Genomic DNA, 21997 nt, shown 5'->3' with positions numbered 1-21997 from the left:
TGATCTCAAGGCAAGTGTTAGGCAGAAAGAATTGATATCAAACAGATCACAATGCAATGAAGTGAAATTATCTAGGTATGCACAGGATTCCTCAAGTCTCTATGAGACCACAGAGAAGGAGTTCAGACCCCCGGGAGGAAGGAGGCCAGAAAAGGCTTCAAGTCTGTGATAATATCTGAGCAGAGAATTAAAAGTGGAGTGGGGCTAGCTATAAAAAATATGAAGGAGCAGTGGAAACATATTCTACACTTAGCGAACAGCATGAGAAATAGGAAAAAAGTCCATGGATGCTATATACAGGGAAACTCAAAGCAATTCAGTAGGTATTATGAGTATAAATAGTAAAACTAGGAAAGATTAATGGAAGTATTACTTTGGTCATCAGTGTTAGGGCTCCTATCTTTACATCAGGTGTGTGTTTCATATATTTGGCCCTCCATTTTCATTGTCGCTTTTGTTTGTATAGAGTTTTGGTCATTTTCAGTTTCAAGCCTGTCCCAGATGCCAAGACATATGTTACTGTTTCATAATTAAAAGTGCTTCCACTTCTCATCTTTCTCATTTTAAAGCTTTCTGTGCAGACTGAAAGGTCTTTCTGTATCTAAAAAATTCTATTCATGTGTTAAAGTATATTTTTCCAGCTAGTATATTTTTTAAAACATTTACATCTTTCTTTCCCCTTACAACCCCTTAAAACAACTCATATTTACTGACTACCTACTATTTTTTGAATTAAAAAATATAGATATCTTAGGATAGTGCATAGCTATTATCATTTTATATTAGTCATATTTTGTTTCCAAATTATTTGGACAAGCATTAAGATCTAATATATAGTTCAGCAGACAGCCTCTCCTCTGCTGTCCTGCCCACCACTCCCTTGGGTGTGTTCAATAAACTTCTATCTCCTTAAAAAAATATCTAATATATATTTCACCATCCAGGGATTTTCTCAAGGTCATAGCATAGAAAAATTTAAAGTCATTTCTTTTCCTTTTTTTCTTTTATTTAAAGTTTTACTTATTATTATTTTTAAGGTTTATTCATTTTTCAGAGACATGAGGGAGGGAAGGGCAGCGAGAGAGGGAGACACAGAATGTGAAGCAGGCTCCAGGCTCTGAGCTGTCAGCACAGAGCCCGACAAGGGGCTCAAACTCACAGACCCTGAGATCATGACTTGAGCTGAAGTCAGATAGTTAACTGACTCAGCCACCCAGGCACCCCTAAAGTTTTATTTATCTTTTAAAGTAATCTCTACACCCCTTGTGGGTGTTGAACTCACCACCCACAGATTAAGAGTCGCATGCTCCTCCAACTGAGCCAGTCCCAAACCAGTTATTTTTCTAACACAGTTACTTAATTTTATTTTTCTGTTCTCTCCCTGTCTCTATGGAGGTAGTTTTAATCGTGCGCAACATAAACAGATGCAGGCTTAATTTATCCAGGCATTGTGTTAAGAGGAAAGGGATAGTCCTGCCCTACTCTTTGATGACCAAACTGGATGTAGAATATTAATTCCAGCCTGTTCATTATCAGAATGGGCTGCTGTGGCTGGACGGTTTCCAACAAAGATATCAGAAGGCCTTTAAAAGCTAGTGTTGTGTGAGGGATCCGTGAAGCCAGGAAGGGGTTAGTCCCCTAGGACTCTGAGATCTTCCGGACCCATTTGTCTTTTGTTGCTGTTGTTTCTTCCCCTCTCCTGGTTAATAGCACTAGGCGCATTGCTGGCGCCGCTTTGGGCTGTCCCCAGACTCAAGGTGCGAGGGTGGGAGAAGGTGGTCATTTCCAACTCAAGAAGACTTCTTCCAGGCTCCTGGGTGGCAGACTGCTCCAGAGCTAATCTCGTTTTCAGTGACAGCGACAACTATTTCTACGGCTGGTTTCCTGGATCCGCCTCCCCACCCCCTCTCGGGGTCCTTTGCCCCAAAGGACTTTGCCTTTCCTTTCCCAGTTGGACACCTGGCACCCTCCACAACCGGACATGCCCGCAGAAGCCCGCGGGCGGGAGCCGCTCCATCTGACTCTTCCACCTGGAACACATCCAGCAGGAGGCAGTGCCCGAGGTGGCGACGCGACAGTGAAGCCTGCATCGGGAGCTGCCCGCCGGGCTGCCCAGGTGCCTCGCTTTCGGGACAGAGCGGGCAAGTGCCAAGCTGGGGCCGCGGGAGCCGAGCCGGGAACTGCGTTTGCCCGGGCCGAGGCGGAAGCCGGAGCATTTGGGGGACGGGACCGCGGGAACCCGGAAACGCCCGGGCCGCACCAGCTGGCGGCGGCGAAGGCGGCAGGAGCCGGCAAGCTCTGCGCGTCGGGGGTCGCGGGGGACCCAGCGGGGCTCCGGGCGGGGCTGAGCCGCCGCCCGGGGTGCGCGCAGCCGGCCGAGCTGCGCGGGAGGTGAGCGTGGCGCGCTCCTGGAGGGCGGCGGGCGCAGGGCAGCCGGCTGCTGCGGCGGCCGGCCGGGGCGCGAGAGGCTGCTGGCGAGGGGCTGGGGGGCGGGGGCCCGGAGGAGCTCCGGGAGGAGGAGGAGGGGGAAAAGGTGTGCGGGGGCGCTGATGGAAAGTCCGAGTGAAGGGGACCGTGTCGAACTCAGCAAGGGTGGGAGCGGGTGAGCGGGTTGTACCTCCGAGGGAAGACGTGCGGAATGTGCTGGGTGGAGGAGGGAAAAGGGCCCGAGGAAAGGGGTGTGTCAAGCGACTGAAAACGGCGCTGTGAGCCTCAGAGCCCGGGGCGTGCGGGGCCAGGTGGCCCGTGGGCCCGGTTGGCGGTCATTCCTTCAGTGAACGAACCTTGGGCTCCTGCTCCGAGTGTAGCCTCGTGGTAGGCGCTGATCCACCAGACCAGGACCCTGCGCTCAAGAAGCTGCAGGGACTTAAGGAAATGGAAGTGCTGTCCTTGGTAAGGGTAGTACATAGGCAAGGGCTGTCCGAAGCTGGGTGAGATTAATATCAGAACAGGTTGTGTGTGTGTGTGTGTGTGTGTGCGCGCGTGTATGTTGGGGGAGGGTTCTGAGTGTCGAGGAAGGTAAGATGTTAACATTTATTTAAACCAACTAAACACCTCTCGGGAATGCTGGTTCACATGAGTTAAAGAATGATATTAGATGTAATGGGCCAAAAAAATAACAATAAATGTAATGGGCCTTGCTTAGCAAACCACTTACACTTCATTACTTTATAGTGGAAAAGACTGAATCTTTTATTATGGCCTATTACATGCAGTATTTGAAAGTGGAATCAGAGTTTTTGGTTTTCCGTCAGCATTCAGCTTGGATAGTTAAAGATGAAATGTGGTAGTTTCTCACTTGGTGCTCTTATTTTCATTGGTAAAACTCGGGTTGTTTCCTTTAAGGTAATGACTTTTTAAGTTTACATTTCTGGTCTTAACATTTCCTCCCAAGTATAGATTCTACTTTTTTCAGCATTTCAATTTGCTTCTCCCCTATTTCATTCCCACTCCCTGTGTGCGAAATGTGGTGCTTCTGCCCTCTTACTTGCACTATAGCAGTGACTTCCAAACTGAACTTGCTTCCCTCAATCTGCTCCTCTTCCAGTCACTCCCTTTCACACTGCTTCTTAAAGATAGGGAGCTTATGCAGTCCCTGGTTATTTCCCTCAGAAATATTCCGTGACCCACTATTGGCTCCCAAACAAATGTAAAATGATTTAGGGTGGCATTCAAACCCTTCAAAATTGGAGCTGTTCATAGCTCCACTCAGATCGATATATCCTTTTCATTTTTTAAAATTACTGTATCCCACACAATTCTATTTTTTAGCAAAACCACAGTACTTGCTTGGAAATGTTATTTCTGAACATGGTCTATGCCTACCTGCCTTGGTCTTTGCTTGTATCCTTTATTTTACAAGGAAGGTCTTCCTTACCATCTTTGTAGAAATTCTACTTATTCTTTAATGCCACCTTCTTTTAAAAAATATTTCTTATTAAGATATAATTGACATGTTACATTATATTAATTTCAGGTGTACAACATAAGGATTTGATGTTTGTATATATTGCAAAATGATCACCACAATAAGTCTAGTTAAAGTTCATTACCACACATAATTACACATTTTTTTCTTCTGATAAGAACTTTTAAGATCTACTCTCTTAGCAACTTTCAAATATATAATACAGTATTATTAACTGTAGTCACCATGCTGTACAATATCCCCAGGACTGACTTATTTTATTTATAACTGGAAGTTGACACCTCCTTTAAAAAAATTTTTTTTTAATGTCTATTTATTTTCTAGAAAGAGACAGAGAGCAAGCAGGGGAGGGATCAGAGAGAGAGGGAGACACAGAATCAGAAGCAGGCTCCAGGCTCTGAGCTGTCAGCACAGAGCCCCACATAGGGCTTGAACCCACAAAGGGCAAGACCGTGACCTGAGCTGAAGTTGGATGCTTAACCAACTGAGCCACCCAGGTGCCCCTATACCTCCTTCTTATAAAGCGTTTTGAAGTCTACTATTAGTCCAAAGTATTCTTTTTCTTTCTTTCTTTCTTTCTTTCTCTTTCTTTCTTTCTTTCTTTCTTTCTTTCTTTCTTTCTTTCTTTCTTCTTTTTTTTAGGTTTAATTTTGAGAGAGAGAACAAGGGTGGGGTAAGGGCAGAGAAAGAAGGGGACAGAGGATCTGAAGCAAGCTGTGAGCTAACAGCAGCCAGCCCAGTGCAGGGCTTGAACTCAGGAACCATGAGATCATGACCTGAGCAGAAGCTGGATGCTCAACCAACTGAACCACCCAGGTGCCCCCAAAATATTCTTTTTCTCTCGTGTGCTGAGCTTTGTAATTTTATAATACTTGTTAAATTTGTACTTTACTATGATTATTTGAGGAATTTATTTATACTATCTCAAAGATTTATTACTAGGGTCAAACATGGAACAGAAAAGCAATTTCAGGGATACCAGGGTAGCTCAGTCAGTTAAGCGTCTGGTTCTCGATTTCAGCTTGGGTCATGATCTCCATGTTCATGGGTTTGAGCACCACATCAGGCTCTCTACCCCCCCCCCCCGCCCCCCACCCCTCCCTTGCGCACAGGCTGTTTCTCTCAAAATATATACTTAAAAAAAAAGCTTAAAAAAGAAGCAATTTCAAATATAATATTATTAATAAAAGTCTGAAATAAGGTTATACCAAAACACAAGAATTAATCCTTGTCTCTAGGATTACTTGTATCACAATTTGTATCAAGTTGTTCAGCTTCAGCTTACAGGGCTTTAGCAAAAGGGCAGTTTTTGTTCTTAGTGATTCCAAGTTGGAAGAGTGGGAGAAAATTGAAAATGTTAGTTTGGAGAGTCAGCCAGATATTGAAGGAAACTAGAAGAATTCAGGGTCCAGTCCGGTTTATAGGTAGGTAACAATACCTCAAAGACATTGAACAGGACTAGTATCTGATATCCACAATACTGTGCTACCGAAATACAATTTCTTTTTCTCTACAGTATCTCTGTTTCTGCAAAAATAAACACAGTAAGACTGTTTGTTTGCAAAATAGTCTGGTTTCATGAAGCTTGGTCTGATTAGTTATGTAAGAATAGGGATTAACCATCTAGGCTCTTTTAAAGTCTGCTTTGCTGGAACTTTTCAGAAGGAGTCTCAGAGTGGACTTTTAAAAGCTTCTCAAGGCTGGGAAGCCAAGCCAAGGACTCGCCATTAGACTTTGCCAGCAGTACCTTTAGAATTGGGTGAATTCCTATCTTCTGTCTTCTAGAGGTTTCCAAGAGATCTTGAGGTTCTTGGGCCTGCTAGGAATTGACCTTCCTTACTCCCCTGGTGAGTTTAAGAACCCTGAAAGCAAGATACCAAATGGCTTTATTGTTTGTTTTTTGAAGGGACTTTATTGGCTCTATAAAGTCAATCTTAGTTCCTTAAAGCTGTCTGATCATATCTAATATTACACCCATCCTTCTCAAATGTGACATTCCAGTCAAAACTTGGGCAGTATAGCCTGTGTTTCCAATTGTGTCTTGTTACTGGAGAACAGATTCTTATTCAACTTATGCAAATAACTATGTTGTCATAAATTAAAAATACTATGAGTTTCTGAATTCTGGAGGAACTAGGTAAGAAGAAAAAGATAAATGTTTCAATTCTGTTTACAAAGGTACCCTTTACCAAATTGATGTAAATTATAGAAAGCTTGAGAGAAAAGGTTTCCTTAACTCTTTTATACAAAATGTTAAAGAACCAGTAATGTTTCAAACAAAAACTCATAAAAATTATAATCATCCTCATCTATTTATTCCATCCCATTTAATTAATTCTTGTTTTGCTTGATCTTGGATTAGTAGTTTATGAATCTATCAGTTTTTTTCCATGGAGTTCTGGAAATTCTTCCCCAGTCCAATGGTATGATCTTAAAGTTATCAGAAACCTGTATTCTAGAGTACTTGTGAGAATCCTTTCCATGAATCTTTTTGAGAACAAGCATTTTTGGATTGTAGCAGCTTGTAAAAGCTTTCATGAAAGCATCAGTGTAAAAAAAAGAACTATCTGTAACTGACAAGTCTTAAAATGGCCATTGTTAAAGATCTGAGGAGAGTTCATTTTAATATAGTTGACAAGGATATTTGGTTATTTCTGTGACACATATTTTAAGATGATAACTGAAATTATGACTGATAGCATTATACCGGATAAATCAGATTTGTAAGGAACTTCATACAATTTCTGGAACCATATTAATAACATTTATCCATACAGATATAACCTAAGAAGGTTAAATATCACTTCTTATTTGGCAATATTTATATATATATATATATATATATATATATATATATTTAAGTTTTTTTTTAATTAATTTATTTTGATAGCATAAACTGGGGGTGGGGGGGGGTGGGCGGTGGTCTGAGAGAAGGAGAGACAGAATCCCAAGCAGCCTCTGGGCCATCAGTGCACAGCCCAATGCAGGGCTTGAACTCACAAACTGTGAGATCATCATGATTTGGAAGCTTAACCAACTAAGCCACCCAGGCATCCCTGACAATGTTTTCTATATAATTTAACATATCAAATACACCTCATTAGTTTGACATCTTTCTTTTTATAAGGAGAGAGAATATATCTTTTGAGATGTTTCAGGGACCCTCTGGAACAAATCAAAGTTCTAGCTCAAAAAGACTTCATTTAGAACTTGATTTTTGGGAATTTTGCCAAACATATTAAGTTAAAGAAAAAAATTTTTAACGTTTATTTATTTTTGAGAGAGACAGAGTGCAAGCAGGGGGGTGGGGGGGGCAGAGAGAGACAGAATCTGAAGTAGGCTCCAGGCTCTGAGCTGTCAGCACAGAGCTGGATGCGGGGCTTGAACTCATGGACCATGAGATCATGACCTGAGCCAAAGTCGGATGCTTAACTGACTGAGGAACCCAGGCACCCCCAAACATATTAAGTTTTAAAATACATGATTAAATGGGATCATAGGTCCTATGAAACAATACTTCGTTATCTATTTAACCAAAGTGACAAACACATTGAAGGCAAATACTGAAAGTTGCATAGTTATATATATTTATATATAATAAATATAAATGAACTCTTTTAATAGAAAAGACTCTGTTTTCTTAAGTAATCAAAGACCGGATAAAGAAAATGGGAAGTACAGGAAGTTATTTTGATAAAACATAGGATCTTTGTTTTCTAGGCAGATTACTTAAAAGGTAAAGGAAAACTTTTCACAATCTTATCAAGAGCAGACCCATAGTCCAAGAAAGCTTTGCTCTTTTAGAAGAGACAAGACTCAATTCTAGTTTTGCATCAATGTACTTTAGATATTAAGGCTCGTTTTTTATAACCTTATAATTAACGCACTCAATTTTAGCCATCATGACCATTTGAAATAGGTATCTCCTCTACTCTCTTCCCAGCTTTCTATATCCGTTTAGTTTTTGTCTTTTATTCTGCTCTTTCTCATTCTAGAACAACGAATTATTCTATGTTAGGGCAAAATTACTCTTTTTTTTCCTTTAGCAAAAACATATCTCCATATCATATTTTTTTCGTACCAAAACACATCTTACTTTCCTTGTAAGGAGGAAGTCCTCCTCACCTTCTAAGTCCCCTCACCTTCTTCCTAGTATTTTAATTACATACATTAATTAGAATTCTTAACCTTAATTCTAGTGAAAACTAGGAAGTAATTGTGAAGTGTTTGTCATACACCAACATTCTGTACATTGGCAAATTTATGAATACTTCATTTCCTCATTTCTAGAGCTATATGCTTCCTCATGGTATAATTTTTTCATTGTTTTTCAACGTGGTACAAAACATGTTTGCGAACAAACCCAAATACCCCTGGTTGCTTTTTAATAAGAAGCAAAAAGTAGGTTAACTTACATTCAGTTATTAATGTTTCACCATTTTGCCTTATGTGGGATGATATACATATTCAGTGAATATTCATCATTTCACTTGACTTAGCAAAACTCTAAGGCTGTAAGTTACCAAAGATATTTGGTAAACTTTCAAGCAGACATATTATAAAAAAAAATTGTTGAAAAGTTCATTTATGAATTTTTATATTTTTTAACTTTTTTACATTAAACTTACAGTTATTTAATTTGGTTGTTTTAAATAAATATGTTTAAATTATTCATGAAAATTTCATGAGATGGCAACTAGCCATCTTATTAAATTACTTTTCCTGCTGACCAATTTTGTAACACAGAGATAACATATGCTTATTTGACTAGTAAACCCAGGTAGAAAAGCTGTATGTCATTTATATTTAATGCTGACAACTCTGGAGATATATCCATTTTTTGTTTGGCTGGTTTGGTTTTTTTTTTTTTTTTTTTTTTTTGCTTTTTTGAACTAATTCAACAATATTCTTATTTGCCAAAGATTAACTGAGTCATGTGAACTTAAAATTTGAGTTAGTTTCTGTATTTCTCTGAGAGAATACTAAATTAATATAGCACTTCTTTTTCTTTAATTCAGTTAAATTGAGCTCTTTTACAAATTAATTTTGGCAAGACCATCCAAAGGTAGAAAAATGTCACACATCTAAAACATACAGAAAAACACAAATAGAGATCTTACAGCTTTTCTTTTAAATTCTTAAATTATTGTACCATGTGTCAGGTACAATAATACAAAAATCTCTAGTTTGTAAAAGAACAGTTGGATCCAAATTGTGTTTATGGCAGATGGAAGAAGATAAGGTTACCTGCTCAGATGGCTAAAGCTTTTTACAATATTTGTTGAGAAGACTTTGAAGATTATTCATTTGCCCAGTTTCCAAATAGCTCCATTTCCCTTTTCAGCATCAGGTAGTTGCTTCTGGGTAGTTTTCTCTGACTCCTGCTGCTTCAAGTTCAAGTGACAGTAGGCATCTGAGGGCTGAAGTGGGAAGGGAGAAGTCTTGCACGTGGACAGAGGGATGGAGGAAGTAGGGGCCTGAAGAATTCAGGGAACTGAATGGAAGATCTGAAGGTAGCGAAAAAAGGAAGGAGGAGTGGAAACCATGGGAAGGGAGAGAGGTCTTAGAGGAACAAGTTTGGGAAGATGTTAGGTTCCCCAAAGAAGCCAGTGAAGTTCCAGATTATCCTCAGTAAAATCATGCCACCAAGAGGGAGGTGGACAGAGTTGGCAGAGCATATGGTCCAGGGGTTCAAGAAGAGGTTTCAGTTGACTGTAAAGTTCCCATGGGAGGAACAGGATGAAATAGAACAAGAGCGGCCTTAAAAAACAAAAAACTCCCATCAGGCTCTGAATATCAGCTTCCAGTTAGACTAACTTTTGACCAGAGAGCTCCTTTAAAAAATCCCTTCAAGGGGTGCCTGGGTGGCTCAGTCGGTTAAGTGGCCGACTTCAGCTCGGGTCATGATCTCGCGGTCCGTGAGTTCGAGCCCCGCATCAGGCTCTGTGCTGACAGCTGAGAGCCTGGAGCCTGTTTCGGATTCTGTGTCTCCCTCTCTCTGACCCTCCCCTGTTCATGCTCTGTCTCTCCCTGTCTCAAAAATAAATAAAACGTTTCAAAAAAAATTTAAAAAATAAAAATAAAAAATCCTTTCAAATATCTCATTATCAGGTTTCAGCTGGGATAAACAGTAAATATTCCTGGCAGTATTGAATTCCTTTAAAAATATTTTTTTTTCCTGGGATGCCTGGGTGGCTCAGTCAGCTGAGCATCCAACTTTGGCTCAGATCATGATTTCAGGGTTCATGGGTTTGAGCCCTGCATTGGGCTCCATGCTGACATCTGGGAGCCTGGAGCCTGCTTTGGATTCTGTGTCCTCTTTCTCTATGCCCCTCTCCTGCTCATGCTCTGTCTCTCACTCTCTCTCAAAAATAAACATTAAAAATAATTAAAAATAAATAAAATTTTTTTCTTTTTTTTTTAAACCAAGGGTATACCTATCAAGTGACTCAAAACCAAAACCAATACCATTTATAACTTAATGAAAGAGACATCCCCAAAGAAGGTAGAAAAGTTGCAGCCCTCCAGAACCACTCCCAAAGATAGCCAAAAGAAAGAGACAACACCTCATCCCACCTCATCCTACCTCCCCCCGCCACAGCTGGCAACAGTGAGTAGGATGCTAGTTTCCAATGGGATGTGACCCACATTTCTGTCCAGCTCCTATTCTATATTCTGTATTCTTATATTCTTATTCCATATTCTTCTGGCTCCTAACCTGATGGTTGAGCCACTTTCACACTCAAGAACCAATAACCAGCATGCCCCAGGCAAGCAGAAAGCCAAGCCAAATTCTCAGGGCACAAAATGAGGCAAATAGGAAAGTAATAGCTGTACCTTGGGAGACAAGGATCAGTAACCAATGGGTACCCCAAACCAAATTCCCAAGACTGTTAATTCAGAGAACTAATATTTACAAGTGTTTTTCTTCTGCTAATCTGAATTTGGAAAGGAAGGGACAGTGAAAATTTACCTTCCTCTCTGGACTGGGCATTACTGACAAATCAAGGAGAGCTGGTTTTGTAAGAGTTCTTACCGTATCTGGCTTCTGCCAGTTCTTCCGGGGTCCATCTGTAAGCTCTAGAGTGAGCGGGGTGTCTCAGCAATCCCATCCTTTGCCACCAGGGGACATACAGGGGAGGAAAATAATTTTCCCTCTGATATTCTGAGTTCCTAGCTAAGACCCTTACAATAAAAGATTAACAAGAGAAAAACAGTTTATTAACATGTGTTCTCCATGTATACAAGGTATACATACACACTCAGGGAAAATTAGAAACTCATAGAAATAGCTTTAGCATTCAGGATTAAATACCATTTTAAGAGGGAAAAGAAAAGGGACATGTAGGTTTCATAGGGGAGAGTAAGTGATTTTTAGGAAAGATGAATGGGCCCTTAGAAGAACAGATTGGAGGTAAGATAGTTTGTGACAAGGTTTATCTGGGTGTGGTGTTAATTTCTAATCTGCTCTCCTATAGTGACTCAATCCTCCCTGGTTGATGAAACCCCTTTGGGGAGGGGATTTATGACAACTGAGTCCCTTTTAGAGGATTTGTTTTTAGGTAGATAAGGGAGGTTTGGGGAAAGCCTCCCCTGCTTTTGCTGTTAAAAATTGTTAAATGCCCAGGGGCACCTGGGTGGCTCAGTCAGTTAAGCATCTGACTCCTGATTTCTGCTCAGGTCATAATCTCACAGTTTCATGGATTTGAGCCCTGCATCAGGAACACTGTCAGTGCAGAGCCTGCTTGGGATTCTCTGTCTCTCTCTCTCCACCTCTCCCCAACTCTCAATCTCTGTCTCAAAAATAAATAAATGAACAAACATTAAAAAATCTTTTTTCTAAGTACCTACAACTGAAAACAGCCAATATGCTAAAGTGGCATATTTTTGGGGTGGCATGTTCTATTTCCTTTCATCCCCATTGTAAAGATGAGAATATTAAAGGTCAGACAGGTCAAATAATTGACCGACCGTAGGGTCTACTATTTACACTGTCTCAGTTATATTTGAAATGGTTATAATTTGTATCCTCAGATGTGCCTTTCACTCAGTAGGAACTCAATATGATGAATGCATGACTGGATAAACATTAGAACCAACTCAGTTGGTTAAAGCCCAATCTTATCATTCAGTAGCTGTGAAGTACAACTTTTGAACTTCTTTCCTTCTGAAAGTTTTAGAGAAGGAACTTTCTATTTGATATTAATCTGTGGAATTTTTGTGCATGTTTAGGAAACTACAAAAAAATTAAGAGTAAATTCTTGATCTGTCTGGGTAACTGAAATCAAACCAACAATTACTAATGTCGTTGAACATCTCCATTTGAATATTATCAAACCAGCAGTTAATATTTTTATTCATGTGTATGAATTTATTATTAAAGTTCAGATCAATGTGAATTGGTAGTGCAACATTAGATTTCGACCCTCTAAACAGCAAGCATATTCTAAGTATATTCAACTTGTCTCCTTTAATGAAAGAGTGTAGTGCTGTGGTTATATATTTTTAGTGGATTTTTAAGTGTCTTTTGCTATGTAGATTTGAGAGTGTTTGGTATACAATATGAGAGTTTTTACTTTATAAGCTTGAATGTTATCCGGCTTCTCTACCTAAACTGGCTACTTAGAATTCTTATTAGTGTATCATTTTTTAGATACCACTCAAAACCCAAAGAACCAGTTGCTGTCTGAAGATAAATGTTTTGATTGAAAAAGTATGCTGGATCAGGTAATATAGTAGAAATTAGAGCTTAAGATGAAGCAGAAACTCTTAGGTCACAACAGGTAAAATGCTAAAAAAAAAAAAAAAACATTTTAATAAGAGAGTGCCTACATACAACTTTACACCTGCTTTACCTACTTTTTCTGTAAAAGTTGGATGTGAAGTTTTTTCTAAACTCATGTATTCTTTAAAGCCAATTTTAAACATTTCTAGTAGTATTTTTTAACATGAGTAAATCTTATAAAGATATTCAATGAATATTCAAATAAAGCATTGTATTTTAACCATTTTATCTGATTGATACCTTGTAATCCTCATAACTGTGCCACATGTGGGGTACATACTGTTTTTCCTCCATATTATACATGAATGAGAGGAGGGACAGAGAGGTTAAATAGTTTGCTTTATTTATCAAGTGGTGGGGACAGAATGTGAAATTAGGCAATCTGAGTCCAGAGGCATACTCTAATTTACTATGCTGACTGTCCCTCTAAAACTTAGACTTCCTTAAACACTGAGCCTTCACTGTGAAGACCATGCAAAAGACTTACTGCAAAAACTCTTAAGCCATGAATTGGTAGCTTTGAAAGAAGTCTTGCTTTGTATTTGAGCTCTGACATGTTATGCAAGGCAAATTATATACTTAATATCTCAGAACCTACAGAGTTTTAAATCTATAAAATGAGTGATTCCTCCTTTTACAGATTAAATGAGATTTATTTATTTATTTTAAATTATTTTGTTTTTAGTTTATTTTTTGAGAGAGCAGGGGAGGGGCAGGGGAGGGGCAGCCCAAACAGGCTGCACATAGCACAGAGCCCGATGCGGGACTCGAACCCACAAACCATGAGATCATAACCTGAGCCGAAATCAAGAGTGGGACGCTTAACCAACTGAGCCACCCAGGCGCCCCCAGATTAAATGAGATTTAAATGAGATGATGCCTGTAAAGCACCTAGTGCAATATCTGATGAGCTGTAGGGTGCTCAGTAAATGTTCTTTTATTAATTTAACATCTCTTGTGAAGTTACAATTATTAGAAAACATTTCATGAGAACCAGTTTCTGCATGGGTGCCTCTACCTTTTATGTATTATACAGAGAAACTTAATTCACAAGGATCATTCTAACCTTCTGAGAATTTACTTATTGTGGAGTTTACTTATTTTATAAATCCAATACAGAGTAAACGCCTAGTATGTGATAGGCACAGGTAAGGAAATGCAAGATATACAATGATAAATGAAACACAGAAGTGCATATATGTCAACAAATTAGATTAATAAAATTTATAAGTGGTATTATAAAATACAAGTATAAAATTACATTGGAATATAGTAGAGGGAAGGCTTCAGTCTCCTTGAAACTTAGGAAAATTTCACTGAGAGTAGACTTGTATCTTAAGGCCTATAAATGTACAAGTTCTACAGGTAAAGAAGAGGAAAAGTTTTTTAAAAAGGGATATTTGTTCAGAGAATGCACGAAGAAAAGTGTCTGAGACAGGTCATAGTTTATGGCAGGGAATTTAGGTTGGGGCCAGATTTGTGAGGGACTGCGTTATGTGAGTTTGTATTGTATCTTCTATTTGTAAGGAGTTAGTTAAATTTTACAAAAAGAGAAGGAATGTGATCAGGTCTACAGTTTATTAAGATGTCGGCTATATGGAGGATAGAGCTGTGAGAGTCTGAAGGCTGTCCCATCAGTTAGTAGGCAGAGTGCCATGAGACTTGAACAGTAAATATTGAATAAGTATAATCAAAATGTACTCATAATCTGTGTATGAACCCATATATACGTAATCTCCTAAGACTGTAGGCTTACCTGGGAGTGGTTGCAATTTCCTGTTTAGAAAGGGCGGTGGTTAAAAAAACCACCACTACACAGAATTTGAATTCTAGTAGTGGAATTTTGTCCTTAGGGGAGGGTGGTAATCTTTCCTTAAATACCCAAGCACAGTTAATAGCTAGAGTTAAAAAAAAACAAAATTTGTCCTTGACAGTCTGTCAAACTATAAACCCATAAATACCAGCTCATTCTATATGTTCTAATTTCAGTTAAATTATTTTAAACATGTTTTTCTAAAATTTTTACCATTTGTGAGTGGTGCAAAGAAAAACATCCTAAGGTCCCTGATCTTTCAGGTTTTTCCTCAGGGTGAATTAAATAAATGGCTAATCATCATTCTTGATTATCCTTGTACATTTTAATACTTAAACATTTGAAAAATGCTGTAACCTTGTTATTAATGTTAGTGCTTGGGTAATAACACTTATAGAATTATTATATTATGTTTGGTTTTCTGCATATACATAGATATGTTTTAGATGGCATGTTCTGACTCATGTAGTATAACTGTAACTGGACAATAAATCATGTTTATTTAAAAAATTTTTTTTAAACTTTTATTTTTGAGAGAGAGACAGATGTGAGCAGGGGAGGGGCAGAGAAAGAGGGAGACACAGAATCCAAAGCAGGCCCCAGGCTCTGAGCTGTCAGCACAGAGCCCGACGCACAGGGCTTGAACTCACAAACTGTGAGATCGTGACCTGAACTGAAGTCAGACGTTTAACAGACTGAGCCACCCAGGCGCCCTGGACAATAAATCATGTTTAAAGGAGTCAATTTGAAAATAGTCTAGTGTGAACAGAAAATTTTAGATTGGGAATTGTTTTCTAGTTTATAAACTATATCTGATTATCTGCTATTAATATTTTAGGTTATAAAAAACAAAGACATGAATAAAAATGTGATGATCTGTGTATTCTTTGTCTTTCATGTCCTTTAAGATAAGAAAGAAATGGATGTTTTCTAAAGTAAGCACTAGTAGAAGAATTACTTTGTAACATTTAGTTAAGTCCTTACCTTCCCTATAGAAATGTTATTAACCATTTAGTTTTGTGAACCAAGTGGATGGGCTTCAAATTTTCCGTGACAGAACATCACTAGAGTAATATCTTATTTATTTGGTATCCTTGATTTTTTTCCTGAATCTGGCATTTAGTTTTAAAAATATTTATTAAGCACAAACTGTGTGAGAGGAACTGTTGTATGCACTCTTCAATGTAAACCAGTTTTCCTGGTAACTGATTTATTCATTTGAGTACTGAAAACTTAATTTTATTTTCTTAAAAAAAAATTTTTTTTAACGTTTATTCAATTTTGAGAGAGAGTGAGTGGGGAAGGGGCAGAGAGAGAGGGAGACACAGAATCTGAAGCAGGCTCCAGGCTCTGAGCCATTAGCACAGAGCCTGAGACAAGGCTCAAACTCACAGACCTGCGAGGTCATGACCCCAGCTGCAGTCAGATGACACTTATAACTGACTGAGCCACGCTTGTGCCCCTGAAAGCTTAATTTTAACCAGTCTTCCTCCTAAACATTTTAAATGCTTTCTGCCTAAGTAGACATAGAATGGAGAACAATTAAAAATTTAAAATATAGATTCTTGTATTGATTTCCTGTGGCTGCTGTAACAAATTATCCCAGCTTGGTTGCTTAAATGAAGAGAAATCTATTCTCCCAGAATTCTGGAGGCCAGAACTCCAAAATCAGTATCATTAGGCCGATAATCAGAGAGGCTGGTAATCAAAGACTCTGGAGGCTCTAAGGAAGTATCCATTCCTTTCTTCTCCCAGTTTCCTTCCTTGGTTTGTGGCTGCATTACTCATGGACAAGGCCAGCATCTTCAAATCTCTCTCTGGATCCATCTTCACACTGCCTTCTCCTCTTACGTATTTGTGTTCTCCTTTTCTGTCTGTCTTTCATAAGGACACTTGTATTTAGGGCTCATTTAGCTAATCCAGGATAATCTTCCTGTCTCAAGATCCTTAATTTCATTTGCAAGATCCCCTTTTCCAAATAAGGTATCATTTACAAGTTCTAAGGATTAGGACCTTTATCTTTGGGGGGCATTATTCAGCCTACTACAATCCTCAGACATATTTTAATATCTGGACATGTGCTAGGATATAGAGATTGTAAAAATATATAGAATGTAGGATCCTGGGGCCCTATGAAGTTGTAAAGTCAATTTGCTTTTTATTTCAAGTCCTTGACAGGATCAGACTTTGGATTTCTTTTTTAGAAATACTGACTTTGTAGCTAAAAGAGATAAGTTGTTTTAAGGCAGTCATGGAAACTTTCTGATACCTTGCTTGAACCATGGTCTGTGAATTTAGGGTCTCAAGTTCATTATTTTTTTTTCTCCAAGTCTTCTAGTTACCTTGGAAACAACAAATGAACACCATTAGATGACAATTTCCAGTAAAATGTTTGTGGCAGCAACTACTTGATCACCTAAAGCCTTATGTTGATTATAGGTATTTATAGATGATAATTTTTTAAGTTTATTTATTTATTTTGAAAGAGAAAGAGAATACCCGTGCACACACTGGTGGGGAAAGAGCAGAGAGAGGGGGAGAGAGAGAATCCCAAGCAGGCTCCACGCTCAGTGAGGACTTGACGTGGGGCTCCACGATCGTGAGATCATGACTTGAGCTGAAATCCAGAGTCAGACGCTTAACCAACTGAGGCACCCAGGTGCCCCTACAGGGAATAATTTAATTTCTGCCTTAACATGATGAACTACCAGTGGCTCCTTTACCACTGGTAATAGGATCATTAATGGCCTTAAATCTAGTCAGGTCAGAAAAGTGATTCCAAATTGCTATCACTGTGGTTCTGTTACCCTAGAAACCACATTTGGTACCAAAAACTGTATCAGGGTTCAATAGAGAAACAGAACCCTTCACTATTATAGAATAAGGGATTTATGATAGGAATAAGACCTGTGACAACTGTGAGAGAAGCAGGGGAAGTCACGGTCAAAAAAGAGAGTGGTGAAGGATTCCTGAGAAGTCACTAAGCAGCCTTCCTGAAAGACTAGTGTGTATACTCAAGTCAGAGCTTTCAAAACCATCTAGGAAGGAAAGCATGTCCTGTAGCCAGAATAGGATCATGTAATGGAGCTGGTGGGAGAGTGTAGAGAAAGCTATCCTCTCTTTGTAGCTGTCTTTCACTGTCCACAGTCAAGAGTCTGGTGGAGAGCCTGAGTCCACTCTTACGCAGTAAGATCAGCAGTTGTGAGGAAGAGCTGACCCAGTGCAGGGAAGAGTGAAGATAACTGGAATCTGTTTCTCTGTTTCTGTTTTACCACATGTAATCCTGCAAATTTTCTGAGAGTAATGGCTCTTGCATCACTCTTGTCTTCCTAGTTTTGTGCGGACTTTGTGTTTAGCCAGTTCTAACCTAGCACCATACAGAGTAAAGGACTGTTTGAGTTTATGAGTTTAACGAAGTTGACATAAGGTATCATAATTTTCCTATGATATTTTTCTCTAGCACCTTAGGTTATAGCAGTTTACATACTTACACTATTTCTTTTTTTCTTTAAGTTATAATGTTTATTTTTGAGAGAGAGAGCACATGCATGCATGGGGGAGGGGCAGAGAGAGAGGGGGACAGAGGACCTGAAGCAGGCTCTGAGCTAACAGCAGAGAGCCCAATGTGGGGCTCAAACCCACGAACCACAAGATCATGACCTGAGCCAAAGTCGGACACCCAACTGACTGAGCCACCCAGGCGCCCCTCTTTTTTTTTTTTTTTTTTTTTTTAATTTGGGAGAGTGAGTGTGTGTAAGTGGAGCGGGGGAGAGGGGCAGAGGGAGAGAGAATCTTAAGCAGGCTCCACGCTCAGCATGGAGCCCAACGTGGGGCTTGATCCCATGACCCATGAGATCATGACCCAGTTGCCCCTCAAAGGGGATCTTAGAGCTATACTGTTTTCCAAATGACTGATATTATATAAAGAATACAATAAATAATACTGAACAATTTTAAATCTAAAAATTAGAATGCAAATATGTTTTATATTTGTATAATTGAAGAAATATTTGAGTACTATTGATTTTACTGAATGTAAGAATGGAAATTCTGTAGTCCTGAAAGAATAAGTTAAAAATTGACAGTACTATTATTTACATATAGGTGATATTGCCTTAGGTAAACAGACATTTGACACGTTGAGGAAGAAAGGGAAGGAGAAACAATGAAAAGTTGTTTTACTTAGATTGTAATAGGAACTTTAGGTAGTAAAGAGTTGGTTATTAAGTGTTACTGAGCAGGATTGTGCTTTTCCTTAAGCACTTAAAAGTGAACTAATTTAGTGGAAGTTACTATTTCTATCATAGAAACAAAATTGATTATACCGATAATGTAAATTATCTTCAGTTCATTTTTCTTTCACTTTAATAAAAAAAGAAAGCTTTTGGATTTTCCACAGGATTATTATGGATTTCAAGTATGATGTATTGTTGCTACTTTTAGGGAATGCAGTAGCTACGTTTGAGGTAATTTGAAAGGAAGATATATAGATGCCAGTGTCAGAAGTAGAGGCAGTTGTGATAAATTTTATTTGTCATTATTTAGCATACAGTTATAGGTTGCAGTTTTAAAGTTTGGCATCATGGAGGATAATGGACAAAAAGTTGCAACTGAGGTCAGTATTTCTGTATGTATTTATTTACTTTTTCTGTTCACACTTGGGAAAATCTTAAAAGATCTGTTTTTACCAATAGATATTTCTGACTAGCATATAATATGAACTTATGTTTTCCTGTCACTTTGTAATTTGTGTGTTTTCATATGTACTGTATTATGTCATTAACAGCTAGTAGATTATTATATTGTACTTAGGGAGTAGTATATTTCAGAACTACTGTTTAGAAAATGTAAATATAGCTTACTCTAAAAACCATAAGTTAAGAAATTTAGTCTTTTATTTTTACAATAGAAGGAAAATTGATGTGCAGAATTTCTTAGGTACTTAGTTGTCTGTATAAAAATCTATGTAAATTTTATTACAGTTTAAAAATACTGACTAAACATTTGGTCTCTTAGGACTTTTAGTAGCTGGAGATGCATCAGCAAAATACGAATATGAATTTTTTTTTTTAATTTTTTTTTTTAACGTTTATTTATTTTTGAGACAGAGAGAGACAGAGCATGAACGGGGGAGGGTCAGAGAGAGGGAGACACAGAATCTGAAACAGGCTCCGGGCTCTGAGCTGTTAGCACAGGGGCCCGATGCGGGGCTCGAACTCACGGACCGCGAGATCGTGACCTGAGCCGAAGTCGGCGCTCAACTGACTGAGCCACCCAGGCGCCCCTATTATTATTATTTTAAATGTTTATTTATTTTGAGACAGATTGTGCCTGCATGCAAGTGAGGAAGGGGCAGAGAGCGAGGGAGAGAAAATCCCAAGCAGGCTGCACGCTATCAGCATGGAGTCCAGCACGGGGCTCAATCCCACAACTGTGAGATCATGACCTGAGCCAAAATCAAGAGTCAATCACCTCAGCCACCCAGGGGCTCCCAGATATTATTGTTGCAGTAGAAACAATGAGCTTCATATACAGACCTAAAGATTATACATATACATAGTAAGCTTATGGAATAAGTCTGTAGCCAGACTGATTTTCAGATTTACACACAAGGCCTTATCTAAGTCTGAAAAGATGAGTAGAGATTATTGGTATATAACGTTTTAAAGATTTCAAAACTTAGTTAATGCATATCTAATGTAATTAATGATGGTTTATACAACTAATTTCTCACTAATCCTGACTAATTTGGAGGTAGAGGTGGTAGCAGAAGTGTACATTAATGATACTTCATGTAATGTGTGTTGTTTAAAAAATTTAAGCCTTTAATTCAGAATTGGCTGACAATGCATTATAAAGCAAGGATCTTTGGAAGCTATTTTAAAGAAAATTAAAGACATCTAATTAGCATATCAGATGTACTTAATTTGTACCTTCTAGTGTGCTTGTAAAACCTTTTTGTTCTTGGGGCACCTGGGTGGCTCAGTCTGAGTGTCTTGATTTTGACTCAGGTCAAGATTCCAGGGTCATAGGATGGAGCCCAGTGTCTAGTCCCCCCTACCTTCACGCTCCCTGGCTAAGCATAGAGCCTGCTTAAGATTCTCACCCGCTGTTCCTCTCCCCTACTTCCACTCTCACTCTCAAAATAAAAAATAAATAACTATCAAGAACCTCTTGGAACTCTAAAGAGGCTTACTAATATTTTTTTGTACAAAGTGCAAAAATATTTTAATTAAGCCATCATCCAAACTCATCAAGTTGCAGTGAATGAAGTTATGTTGTACATATGTTATAAAATGGGATTTAAAAATAATAAAACTAGGAGTGCCTGGATGGCTCTGTCAGTTAAGTGTCCAGCTCTTAATTTTGGCTAAGGTAATGATCTCATTGCTTGTGAGTTTGAGCCCTGCATCAGGCTCTGCATTGACTGTGTGGAACCTGCTTCATATTCTCTCTTCCTTTCTCTCTTTGTCCTTTGCCTGCTCGTGCTCTCCCTCTCTCTCAAAATAAATAAGTAAACTTAAAAAAAAAATAAAAAATAAGAAAACTAAAAATAAATAAATAAATGAATAAATAAAAATAAAACTAACTTTATAAATACCAAATTTATAACAATTCAGAGGAAAAACAGTGATTGGAAAGCAAGTGCAAGTTCTATTAGAGTGACTAACCAAACCCTGAAATACCCCTTGTGCAAAGGACTTTTATTTTATTATTTTTTTAAATGTAATTTACTGTCAAATTGGCTAACATACAGTGTGTACAGTGTGCTTTTGGTTTTGGCAGTAAATTCCCATGGTTCATCACTTACATATAACACCCAGTGCTCATCCCAACAAGTGCCCTCCTCAATGCCCATCACCCATTTCCCCCCTTCCCCAACCCTCCCATCAACCCTCAGTTTGTTCTCTGTATTTAAGAGTCTCTTGTGGTTTGCCTCCCTCCCTCTCTGTAACTTTTTTTCCCCCTTCCCTTCCCCCATGGTCTTCTGTTAGGTTTCTCAAGTTCCACATATAAGTGAAACATAAGATATCTTTCTCTAACTTATTTCACTTACCATAATACCTTCCAGTTCCATCCACGTTGCTGCAAATGGCATGATTTCATTCTTTCTCATTGCCAAGTAGTATTCTGTTGTATATGTAAACCACATCTTCTTTATCCATTCATCAGTTGATGGACTTTTGGGCTCTTTCCATAATCTGGCTGTTGTTGAAAGCTCTGCTATAAACATTGGGATACATGTGCCCCTGTGCATCAGCACTCCTGTATCCCTTGAATAAATCTAGTAGTGCTATTGCTGGGTCATAAGGTAGTTCTATTTTTAATTTTTTGAGGAACCTCCACACTTTTCCAGAGCGGCTGCACCAGTTTGCATTCCCACCAGCAGTGCAAGAGGGTTCCCGTTTCTCCACATCCTCGCCAGCATCCGTAGTTTCCTGTGTTGTTCATTTTAGCCATTCTGACAGGT

General features: G+C 38.7%; 1 protein-coding gene across 5 annotated transcripts in view; it reads left to right on the top strand.

Moving 5' to 3' along the window:
• The first annotated feature begins 1947 nt into the window (after positions 1–1947).
• Positions 1948–21997, top strand: part of SLC35A3 (solute carrier family 35 member A3) — a 51806-nt gene continuing 31756 nt past the window's right edge. Inside the window, exons 1-2 of one of the 5 annotated variants that reach the window (XM_058716439.1) lie at positions 2283–2391; positions 4257–4425. Coding sequence is in view for 2 of the 5 variants with exons in the window: in XM_058716437.1 (XP_058572420.1) it covers positions 1982–2116 (135 nt within the window). In the remaining 3 variants the exon portion in view is untranslated. The other 4 variants (XM_058716437.1, XM_058716441.1, XM_058716440.1 and 1 more) reach the window with 4 other exon arrangements.

The sequence above is a fragment of the Neofelis nebulosa genome, chromosome 2, assembly GCF_028018385.1.
Source record: "Neofelis nebulosa isolate mNeoNeb1 chromosome 2, mNeoNeb1.pri, whole genome shotgun sequence".
Classification (NCBI taxonomy): Eukaryota; Metazoa; Chordata; class Mammalia; order Carnivora; family Felidae; genus Neofelis; species Neofelis nebulosa.
Note: the sequence above shows the minus strand (reverse complement) of the source record. Positions and strands in the feature narration are given on the sequence as shown.